This window comes from Anser anser, assembly GCF_964211835.1.
Source record: "Anser anser genome assembly, chromosome: 1".
Classification (NCBI taxonomy): Eukaryota; Metazoa; Chordata; class Aves; order Anseriformes; family Anatidae; genus Anser; species Anser anser.
Genome location: NC_139720.1, coordinates 73,309,440 through 73,321,546, shown reverse-complemented (window position 1 = coordinate 73,321,546; position 12,107 = coordinate 73,309,440). Strand labels below are relative to the sequence as shown.

Sequence of the window (12,107 nt, the reverse complement as noted above, 5' to 3'; positions counted from 1 at the left end):
GGGGTGCTTCATGGCACTGCACGGTGGATCCACAGTGGAATTCACTGCTCAGCAACAATCGCTAATCAAAAGCATTTCCCAATCAATTTCACTGGATCCTATTAAATACTAAACCAAAAATAAAAGCTTTGGTCTACAGCTTCAAAGCTCTGTGGCCCAAGTCATACTTAATCTAATACAGGCCCAAATAAGAGACAGAAAACTAATATTTATGCCGGAAATACAACATGCTGTGGGATTTGTTTCTTTAGTGTAAAGTAACTTTTTCCAGAGCTCACATTTTATTTTCTGATGGAAATTACCTTCAATAAAAAAAAGTCCAGGGTAATGTACATCTTGTGATTAAAATGGAACAACCATCTCTCAACATTTGAGGATTCAAAGTCTTCAATATGCTTTGTTATGATCCTCCTGCAGAGCTAGCATTTGCCTAACCAGGGGAACTGTCTCCCTCCGGAGTCTCAGCTGTGACAGATCATTCTTAGTGTCCAGCTTCAAACAGCAGTGCCTCAAAATTTGGATCTACATCTTAATTTCATACAGAACTCTTAAAAGTAGCGCTTACGTTGTTTTGTTTTCAGGTGGAATAGTCAACTCTGGGTGGATTGTTTTCCTTCTGGTAGTTCTCTAAATCTATGCTAAGACAAACTAATGTTACTTAGACTGTAAGCTCCTTTGGGGAAAGATTTGATTTTTGGGAGATATGCCTGAGCCCACAGAATTGGGCACAGCACAGGCCTATTCTGTAAAATAGCTGCTAGATTAAAAAAAAAAAAAAAAAGATGGAAAGATCTTAAATGATCATGCTGGACTCCTTTTGGTCAATTCAGTAGTTCAGAACTAAATTGCAAAGACCTCTGATCAGTTTTGGACTTAGTTATTGAAAACAAGTAACACTGTGTGACTTAGCTGCGGGAGGCTACAAATAATTTTTTAAAAAATTCAAGTGCAAAACACTGTCTGTAGTAAAGATGAGCTCAAGACATAACAGCTGTAAATAATCTGATAACAATTACTAAATTTTAAAATTGATGTCCCTGAGAGTCTTCAAAACTTTTTTGGGGAGTCCTAGCTCAAAGTATTGCATTGCATTATTACAAAGATGGCTTAGGTAATGGTGTTGAGAATGACTGAAAGCATGACTAAAATGAGGAAAAACAAAACCACTGCAGCTATTTAATGCAGAAAAAAACTTCAAGAGAGATCATATACGTAGGCAAAACTATTTTCACATGGATCTATGAGTAATAATCAATAATGCTGATTGTGAAAGCTTTTGATGAAACAGGAACAAAATCTAAACTCTCATTAGAGATGTTCCCTATTGTGATGCTTTGGACATCTGTGGTCTAGTCTGTGTTCTCAGCTACTTGAACTATTTTGCAATATAACTCATCAGTTACTATAAACCTATATTCTTAATGGAGTAAAAGCTGGTTAACTGTCACCTTAAAACATCATGTCACTGAAAAAAAAAATAACCATGAAGGTTTATAAGGGGTAAATAAAAATTTGTTGCTTACTAGATCTGTGTTTTGTAAAAGAGAGGCAAAATGGTAAGTAAAAGACAATGATGATGAATAAAACTGGAATGACGGCCAAATTGTGCCCCTCCCCAGCAATGTAGGAATCAGATACAAAAATTACATATTTACAGGTCATTTTCAGAGTTCATATAGAACTATCTTGTTGGATTTTAGTGTACTCTACTGCTTGCTTCAAAGAAGTTGTGTGGAACAATATTGTTACACAGATATATACTGATCTGTCCTTGTGTGGTGCTTCCAACCTACCCTGGATGTGCTGGAACTGAAGCATGGTAGGGGTGCATGCACAGCATGTTCAGTGCCAGGCTGGCTGGCCCTACTGCTTTTACGCTGGTGATCACTGGCATGGTTGCAGTGACAGTGTGCAAGGAAGTGAAATGGGCACTCCCCATGCAATGCTGTGGGAAAGAAAGACAAGATGCTTGAATGGGTGAAAATGAATAGTGAGAATATGGAGGAAGCAGTTTGGGAGAGAGTAGAAGCGTTTCCATTTCTGGAGTACATACTTTAGAAAGAATGTCCAGAACTTTGCAGAGGTATGGAAAAGAGGTGGAAAAAATGACTTGCAGACTGCAGAAAATGCCCTCCAGTAAGAGTTGTTTTAAACTTAAGTTTAAACTTGCACTTAAGGTTTTACTTAAATTGTCTAATTATAAAAAAAAAATGGACTGAGAATACTTGATTAAACATCTTCACAGGGGAAAATGCTGGTTATAAAAGGACACTTCAGTAACAGAACAGGATGGCATACCAAGTGCTGGAACCTGAAGCCAGATAAATTAAATTAGAAGCATCACATTTGTATTTTTAACAGTGAAGATGATAAAACAAAGATTTCCAGATAAACTGGTGGATTCACTGTCTCAGTGAATCTCCATGTCTCAACTTTTTGTAAAAGAAATTCATATTTTGCAGGAAGACATGCTTCAAACAGATACAAGTTCCTCAACTGTTTAGCTGGCTTAGCCTGTGATAACTAGGTGAGATATAATCACCTTCAGGCTACTGCTGGTCTGTCTAGTTGACTTCATAGTTATGTCAGGAATTAGACTTCATGAATCCATAGAGGGAAGAAGAGTTTATATATGTAGCAATGTAAAAAAAATGAACTGTGTTGCAGAAAAGAAATAAACTTTTTAGCGACTTGAATATGGCTTTTACCAACCTCTTAAATTAATGATGATTAGGGGGAAAAAATGTGCATGTGCAAGTTACACAAAGACTGTGTGCTGTAGCCAATCTTCCCCAGAGTTAGCACTTCCAGGCACCACATATCCAGATGTATTCAGGATGATCCTGATGCTTCACTCAGACTCAAGTTTCAGTTAAAACAAACGTTTTAGTTCACTCATGAACAAACAAGTATTAAAATGAATAGGAGCTGTTAAAAGGAAGAACTTGCATGATTGTCATTACTCTTGCCTGGCATCTTCCACTTACTTAAATTCTACTTGTTGGTTGAACCAACTTATTTCTAATATAGAGCTGTCAACTACTTTTTTGTGCATTAATAAGAAACACATAGTCATTATCAGGAGAAGGCCTGGCAATGGCACCTACTAACATATGAACAAGTTTGACAGTGGATATTATAAAAGGCCCTCCCCTAAGGTAACCCAAGAAATGCAGGTTTATTTCTAAAAGCAGAACACTTCCTTTAAACATAAATTGTGCACTGACTAGGTTTGGTATGGTAGAGTAAAATTCCCACCAGTTCTTTGCTGCTGAGGTGCAAAGTATTGCTCACAAGGCCTCCAATAACTGTGCAGGACAGCAAGGCCTTGCAGAAACTTGAAGATGTGAACTGGGGGAAGTGAACAACCTTTTTTTTTGTTGTTGTTTTTGTGTGTGCGTGCGTGTGTGTGTGTTGCACTTTCTTTTAGAGGTATTATTTTCAGATTCTTTCATCTACCTTTGGAAAATTAAATTTGGTTCCAGTCTAGAGAGGCTTTCCATGGTATTTGGCTACAATTAATCTTTTTGTCCGCTGGAAAGTTGAATTTTTATCCTGATGTAAATATGTTAACCTTTTGTATGTGTATTTAAAACATACTGAAGTATCTGCTTGGATCTTTTAGAAGCAGGCATATCTCAAAGTGAATGGGACGACAGCAAGGAAAAGACTCGGGAAAACTTTTTATGGCGCACAGCAAGCATTTAACCTGCAGGCTCCGTAAGAATCAGAAGAAGGCCCCGAGCACCACCGTGGGCCCTTGAAAGGAGGCTGACCCTTGAAAGAAGGGCCCTTGAAAGAAGGATACGCCCATAGTTAGCTCGTCAAGGATGTTTTTGAGGTAATATTTTGCACCCAACGCGCTCCCAGAAAACGGCCCCGGGCGCTCAGGCCAGACACCCCCAGCAGCGGGGCGGCCATTTTGCCCCCAGGCCAGCCGGGCGCGAGGCCCACATCCCCTCCGCGGCGCTTCGCGGCAGCAAACGCTTAGAAAAAACGAATATCGGGATAAAACGCTGGCTCCCCATTCAGCGAGGCAATACCCGGGCCGCCCCGCGGGCCTGGGCCGCCGCCATTTCCGTGCGGCGGGGGGCGGAGCTGGGCCGCGCCGAGCCTGGCGATGGCGGCAGCGGGCTCGGGATCGCGATCGCTGCCCGCTGCGGCGGCGCGGCTAGGCCGCTCCATGGCGGCCGCCCCAGCGGCTCGCCTGGAGAGCGTGCGGGCAGTGACGGGTCTGCTCCGGGAGGCGCAGCCCAGGTAGCGGGCAGGAGGGGCCGGTGGCCGCCACGTGGGCCGGGGGAGGGAGCTCCGGGGATCGGGGGGGGCCGGGGAGGACCCTGCCGCCTGCTCCGAGCTCTGGGGGTTCGTCTCTTGGAAAGCGGGGTCAGCTTTGGCGTGATCTGTCGCTGCTCCTCTGGGGTCCCATGGTCGCAGGACACACGATAGCAGTTGTCCTTCAAGGCTTCTGTGAGAGTGGCAGCTGCTAGGGCCAAGATGCAGCTGCTAGTGGCAAAATGCATCCTGGAGGGATGAGTAGGTGTAATTAGAGAGTGGTAAGGTGCTCCTGTAGTAGTTTCATCCTGCTCAGCTGCAGCCCAGGCATGACCTTTGGGGTGAGGATGGTCTCTGTAGGCTCCTTACTGTGCAGCAGGGCAGGCTTGATTGGGAGGAAAGGTGGATGTGCCTTGTAACTTTCAGTGAAAACATACTGTTACTGGAGAAAGCAAGAAGCTGATGTGGAGCATTGCTGTTCCTTTGAGGTCAGGGTTGGATGTTTGCAGTGCTATGCAACACTGTTAGCTTTAGCAGAGTTCTTTGGACGTGTAGAGGTTCAGGTGTGACTGTGCTTCTAATAGTGGTTTCAGCTCTTTCTGGAAGGTAGGAGGCTGCACAGGTTGGTGTGGAGCTCATGCTCAGTCCTTGTAACAGTAGTTGAAGGCTGTAACATGTAGAAGGTTTGATCTCTTCTTTCCTAACTTAGTATAAAATTGTATTGTTATTAATTCCCGGTACAATTTCTGTTGATTAAATAAATACACATTTAGAAGTTGCATGTGTGTGTGCAGAGGTTATACTTAGAACCACTCTCTTGTGGTCTCTTCCCAAAGGGGAAGTCCCTTTGGTTTTCTTGTCTATTTCTCTGGGGAGACAGAAGGACCTGTGCAAATTTTGGGCTTATGCACTGATGCTTTCCCTGCCTGTTTCTTGCCTTCTTCCTTGAAACTTCTGCAGCCACCTTTGACAGAAGAGTAGATAGCCCCCAAATAGCCAAGTTCTTTGGGTACAGGTGGTCAGGTTGAAGAGAGACACTGTAATTGCTCTTCCAAGAGGCAATTGCATCCCACAGAATGTGACTGAATAGACATGAGAACAACTTGGGAAATACAGTGGGAAATGTTGTTGGCGCTATTGAACTAGAAAGAACAATCCAGTGGCCGCTTGGTACTTGGGATGTTCAGTGGTAATCCTTTTGTTACTATGGAATTGATAAATCTTCAGCGCTTGTGGTAACAAAATAATAATAATAATAATAAAAAGTGAATGCCAGTGGTTTGTAATTCAGAAGCAAATACAGGAAGGAAAATAATGTCCCAGCTATGAGACTGCTGTGTGGAATTCAGCTGAACTCAAGTCTCCTGTGTGCTTCACTTGGGACTTCAAGCGCCTTTAAGCAGATGACTCGATTTCTTTGTTTCTCTAGAATCATAAAATATCCGAGTTGGAAGGAACCCACAAGGATCATCGAGTCCAACTCCTAGGTCCCTAAAGGACCACCACAAAAAACCGCCACTGTCTCTCCTTGCTGATATGTGATAATCCATATCTATGTTCACAGTGAGGACAGGTGATTCCTTGTGTACATCTCATTTGCTCTGTTAAGACAGGCAAAAATTTCATCTTTGTGTTTAATTGGAACACCTAAACTGTTGCTCTGTATTAATTGAAATTTTTCTGTTTCAGTCTAATATTAAGAGAAAATTTGTCACAACATCTTGAAACCTTTGTGATCCAATATCTGATCCAAACTGTCATTTTTCTAGGTAACTTTCTAACAAGAGTAGAAACTTTTCCAGGATCAGAATGACTTTAGGTTGTGCTTTCAACAGAAGAAAGTGTTGCTAGAACACGCACTGAAGTACTTGCAGCTTTTTTTTGTGTTTTACCCTTTGGTTTGTTTGGTTTTGTTTCTGTTTTATCTGTTTAAAATAATTGAATGTTGTATACTAGTATGCATCTTGCCATGACTACTGATTTCTTTATTTTGATGTTGTGTCAGGAAATGACCCTTTTCAAGTGATAATCCAACAGGTGGTACAGACAAATATAAAGGAAACTGCAATCAGACTAAGAATTTTCCTATGTTAAAATAATCTCAGTGTTGTATCTAAGTTCTGTATGACATCGTCACTCAACAGAGAAAACATGGCTTTTGAGTGTTTGGGACAGGACCCAGTTGGTTCTGCTTTACCAAACTGTAGCTCTTCTAATGTGTAGAAGAAAGTGTCTGTGCATTTATCATGTGTACTTTGGTACACCAGCCACTTAATCTTCTTGTGGCGTGCATATTTGTGATGAAGTGTCAGGAGCCACAGCACTTTTTGTAAGTGGAAGGTTCGAGTCCTGTGATGTCTTTATATCTTAAAAGCCAAACCAAATTCCAAACCTCCTTTCTGGTTATGTAAGTTCTGTTTACGACTGAGGGCCAGGTCTGCTTTTGGTCTTTCTTGTGCCATTCTATTTCCCCTCAATATTACTCCTTTGAAAAATATAACTTTTTTTTCCCCTATAGATAATCCTCACTGATACTGTGTTGTGGTTTTGTTGTGGTACTGTTGATTCTCTTTGTGTCTTTTTTTAAGTAGCTGGAGATAGTGTAAGGGTATTGGTCTTGATCCACTGTGAGGTGTTAGTGTAAAATAAGTATTTCTTGTAGATCGGATGTTTTAGTAATTTAATATTTACGTATGTGATTTGGTTTATGGAAGGTTAATCACTTTTGATAAAGGATAGATACACTTTCTAGTTGTGTGAAGGTGAGGATATCTGGGGGAGAAGCAGAACCCAGGTAATACTGTATCATCTTGTTTGATCAAGAAATTTTAAAGTTCTTTAGGAATGGTGTTGTGTTCTGTGTGAACATACTTTGTTTAATATTACTTTCCTTTTTATCTTACTTTCTTCTGTCCTTAGCTTAGGAGTTACTTCTCAACCTTATGTCTTAGAACCTGTCTTCCCGTTTTGATCTTGAGCACTATGCAGGTCTGCTTAAGCTTCGAGGAAGCTGCAACTGGATTTCCTTCCCCCCTTTCCCCAGTCAAAAGTATTGGATGAGTAAATTCATGGTACTGATACAGGTGTGGCTTCTTTTCACCAGCAGGCTATATCAAAAATGCCTTATCAATGGTTTTGATGGGTTGTCCTAATCTCCTTTATGAACATAAAATGAGGGGAAAGAGTATGTGGATAGCTGCACTTGGGAAATGTACACGCCTGTGTGACAGACCTGCAGACGTGCGTGTTAGTCATGGGAATCTGGTGAATTGAACTGTTAGGTGCTTCAGCATCTCTCTCATCCATTCACATTGTTGTCATTGTTGTTATGGTTTTGTACTGTTATCTTAAGTCTTGATATTTTAAGTAGTGGTGTAGTATTTTTTGTGTTGAGGTAGTTGTCTGCTGAAGTAGAGAGTGGGCTTTCCCTCTAGACTTTGATTTACACTCTTCAGAATGATGGCTAGTGCAGACACCTGCTTTTGTCAAGACTTCTTGCTGTGGAGAAATTTATGGCAGACTATTATAATGAAGCTTCTGGTACATTTTTTTCTTTTGAAACATCTAGTGCTAGTAGCTGCATTTGCTAGTTAAAACAATTCCTGATACTTAGAACAATATGCAGTGTCATGTGTAATCAAGCAAGCTATATACAGAGACTTTTTGTTTGTTTCTGTGGTTCCGAAGTGGTGTTGGAAAGCTGTGAGAAATACTAAGGCAACAGCATTAATTCTAAGCCTTAGTATTAATCATATTAGTATTAGTAGTATTAATACAAAGTCTTTTCCTAAAAAGGCTAGTGGGATGATTGTGAACACATTCTTTGTGCTTTCCACTTGAAGGATCTTGTTATGCTAAGAATAGTTACATATTGTTGCAGAAATACCTTAGTGTTAAGAACAAGAAATATAACTGACATAATATGATCCTTTTTGGTGGCAGAGCAGTTCTTGTGCTTACTACAAATTTGTTTATTTCAGAGAAACGGCAGAAGAAAGTATATTTCAGGATCTTCTCAAAATCCTGACCAAAGCCTTGAATGAAATTGAACAGGCCTACAAGGACTCCTGTGAACTGCTGGATTTAGACACCTGTCTGTTGCTTGTAGCAGAATGCTTCAGATGTCTGAGGAATGCCTGTGTTGAGTGTGCCAAGAATCAAGACGTCATGAGGTACAGTTTTGATCCATTTTAACCCGTACAAAATTATAACCTTCTGATGTTTGTGTAGTTTTATGTAGAGATTCTTATTTTATACTGCTGTGTTAGTTGATTTATTAACTGGTATTTCCTGTTTGATTCAATCACTTGAAATGAAATATGCAAGTAACAAAAATAGCTGACCTATTTGTAGGTCAGAGTCTGGGGCACTGATGAATGATAGAAGGAAGCATTTGTGTTCTTAGTATGGGTTGATTATGCAAATGATATAAACCTTTCATAAGTTTTACTGTGGAACTGTACATTTTTCTCATTCTTGTCATTATTTTTTGGGGGGTAATGTAATGAATAAGTAAGCAGTCTTAATTGTCAGTTACAGGATTAGTATTTTTTCTAAGTACATATAGATCAGTCTAGTACCCATGGCGAAGTACACTATGTAGAACTCTACATTTCAACCCTCACAAGTGTACAGTTAATGTCAATGCTAATAAGTCAGACAGCTTAAATTATTCAGGCTCTCATTTTTATTTTTATTTTTATTTTTTTTTGCCTGGGCCTGCTATAACATTGAAGGGATGCTTGGGATACAGCTAGCTGTCATAACTGAAAACCTGGTAGTCTACCTGCTATTCAAAAGAAACTCTAAAACCAACCAACCAATCAAAACCAAAACACAGACCTGTTTCAAATTTGCTAGTTCATGAAGAACTGGAATACAGTCATAAAATGTAATTTCTTGGGACTTCTCAAATTTTATTGAGCTAAATAAAATTTAACTGGGACATGGGACAAAGTTCCAGCTTCTGTGCTGGGGCAGAATCTTTGTTAATGCCATAGAAGTTGCAGGGCTGTTTGTAGAAAGCATTAGTTTTAGAATAAGTTAAATCTGAGTTCAGGCTTCTACATGTTTGCTTCTGGCAGTCCTAGCACTTGTGATCATGTTGTGGATCAAGAAACTGATCTGACAGAAAATATATTTGTTATTTTTTGGTGGGTGGTTGTTCAGACAGCCTGGATTCCTTATTTGTAAAGTATTGTAGTTCCTTAATCACTCACCTTAACAAAAGAGAGAGAACAGAATTACATGTCTGGGAGGTAGTAGAATTGTCCTTTTCAGTAGCATGACAAGTACAACCCATTAATGGGTCTAATTTTAACTTTCTAATGGAATTCAGATATTAAACCTGCTTCCAAACAGAAATGTGTTCTGCACTGGTAATACCCGTAGTGCTTACTTACCCTCTCTAAGCAGTTAGCATAGCCTTGCACATTTAGGAAGCTGGATGCTAATAACAGCAGTTCCCTTTAATTTGCAGGAGGCCTGTGTGTATAGAAAGTTCTGATGATGTTTGTAGCAGTGATTGGCTTTGTAGGTCACTCTTTGGGTACTGTTTTGGTTTTGTAGTAAGGTAATGGTGTATGCACCACAGTGGCTGCTCTGAGCTAACAACATATTGGCCATATGTTTGTGCTGATTTTAAACAGTTGCAAATGCACAGCTTGTTTAAGGATTAAATATCTTGAACGATTAAAAGTTGTGAATGGAAGAAAAATTATGTGTCTTTGATTTTGAAGTGTGCAACATTCAGATATTCAAAAAAAGAAAAACTACAAATTTTTTTGACCAAAATCAAAACTGATTCTTTATTGGAAAGAATGTGATGATTGTAGACACATGGGTTGTTTAATAACTTTGAAACTACTGGGGAATATGAAGCTTTGTTCCTTCCAGTTTCTCTGTTTTGCATGCTATGAAGAAATTTGGGGTCTGAAGGAATGGGAAATGTTTTGATTTTAATGGATTGTACATATACTGGTGTGCATGTATGTGTTTGATATCTATAAATGCATCCTTGGTTTCCTTTCTGTCGTAGAGCATAATGGGAAAGGTAATTTGTTTGTCTAACAAACATCTGCAGAAGACAAATAATTATTCTGCATTCATCTGTGATGATGTGATATTTTTGCAGTAACTTTTGCATGCCTGGGTGTGGAGGTTTGGCAGAAATAGTATTATGAAGTTTCAGTCACTCTATCTTGACTGATCTCTTCTCAAACAGCTTAACTACTAAAGTACACAAGTGAGTTAAAAGCTGAAACTCCATCCATTTATAATGTATTTTTTGACTTTTTTTTTAACCCCTGTTGCATGTACATTCTGACATACACATTGTCTACCTCCAGGATTGCTGATTTTTGGCTGCAGAATTATTTTGTCATTGTTGATTCCAGCTGGCCTCACTTCTGGCAGGCTGTAAATTAGTTTATATTTACTGTCACCCTGTGTTTCTTATTAGAGCAAGGATAAAGGATTACTTCATCTTCCTTGCTTCCTGCCCAGGGTTTTGTATGTTTCCCTGTGAATTGACCCCGTTTGTTTGATAGCAGTCACCAATCACTTCTTAAGGGTTTTTAAGTACCTGCAGTTTATTACTAAATAGCATATATCATGGCTTTCCTTGGATGCTAGAACTTCAAACAAACAAAACTGTTTAAATTACAGGAATAACCTGCTAGGTGTTAATATTGGATTTAGAAGAATAGCAAAATCTGAAGGGAAGAGTACTTAAGCCTGAATGTGTTGTGTCCAAAATTGTTAGTGTGCAGTCTGATGAAGTCAAATATACATCAATAGCCTCAAGTTTTCCCACTATTCAATAAAGAGTGTCTTCTGAAGGTTCAGTGGGGGATTAGTGCATCATTCCATAGAAGAAGAACGCCAGCATGAGAGGGTAGGTGATGGGCTTTTTGTGTGGCTTTTCCTAAAATTTACTCTTGCTTTTTACTGCAACACTAAATGAACTCAGGTTTCATTGAGGAAGCAATTATGTCTGGACTGATCATTGTTCATTGGCAGCTGTTGGTCCGGGAGCTGAATGTTGTAGTTATCCATAAGGATATGTGAAAGCTCAAAATAAATATATAAGCTTTTGATTGTGTTTGTTTCCTATTCTTTAAAAGTTATAAAAATTCAAGTATGGCATCTCTTCTTTAACTACTTGTATTGGATATAGAACTGTAATCACATAATATAGTTGCTATGGATTTCAAAGCAATTCATATTTTGTGCCTTCCCTCCATTGGTTATCATTAGAATGTACCTTACTTAGAGATAATACATAAACTGAGGCAACCAGGAATAGTGTATTACGTCTGAATTATTTTGAATGGTGATATTGTGAAAATGTGAAAACTTACTCTTTTCTAGATGTTCTTTCTCTAATGTATTCTTAGAAAGGCATGGAGAAGTCTTAAGAACTGAGAAAGGATACAAATCTTCTATCTTAAAGAAAACAAGATATTTAACACCAGACTGTAGAAGTCTGAAACAAAATGTAAACCAGTTCCTTTCGCTTCTGATGGCAGTATTCTGGCCACTGATACAGTCAGACCCAGTAGGAAAAACTCTTTAATATTTCAGAATTTCTGAAGATGTTAAAAACTTGATAGTAACTAAAGTGAAGAGGATTTTTGCTTTTTTGGGTAATAATTAATATGAAATGTTCTTTATTTTTTCAAATTTTATAACAGGAACTTGGGTCTCATTACTACATCCGTCCGTTTGATCAAACTGCTTGATGGAATACAAATCAAAGAAGAACCGGTACTGACTGGTAAGGCTGTAGATTTTGTTAAATACATCTGCACTGTATTTTTTATGTGGAAAGTCAT

At 39.2% G+C, this 12,107-nt stretch overlaps 2 protein-coding genes across 10 annotated transcripts in view; both read left to right on the top strand.

The window, feature by feature from the left end:
• Positions 1 to 3,757, top strand: part of LOC310890890 (uncharacterized protein) — a 33,111-nt gene extending 29,354 nt beyond the window's left edge. Inside the window, exon 6 of the mRNA XM_083819339.1 lies at positions 3,626 to 3,757. Coding sequence (XP_083675465.1) covers positions 3,626 to 3,724 — 99 coding nt within the window. The 3' untranslated portion in view covers positions 3,725 to 3,757. The remainder of the gene's footprint in view (positions 1 to 3,625) is intronic.
• ATXN10 (ataxin 10) overlaps positions 3,682 to 12,107 on the top strand; it is a 117,689-nt gene continuing 109,263 nt past the window's right edge. For 2 of the 9 annotated variants that reach the window (XM_083819327.1, XM_083819326.1), the window contains exons 1-3: positions 3,864 to 4,257; positions 8,253 to 8,444; positions 11,967 to 12,049. In XM_083819327.1, coding sequence (XP_083675453.1) covers positions 4,121 to 4,257; positions 8,253 to 8,444; positions 11,967 to 12,049 — 412 coding nt within the window. In that variant the 5' untranslated portion in view covers positions 3,864 to 4,120. The other 7 variants (XM_083819329.1, XM_083819332.1, XM_083819325.1 and 4 more) reach the window with 7 other exon arrangements.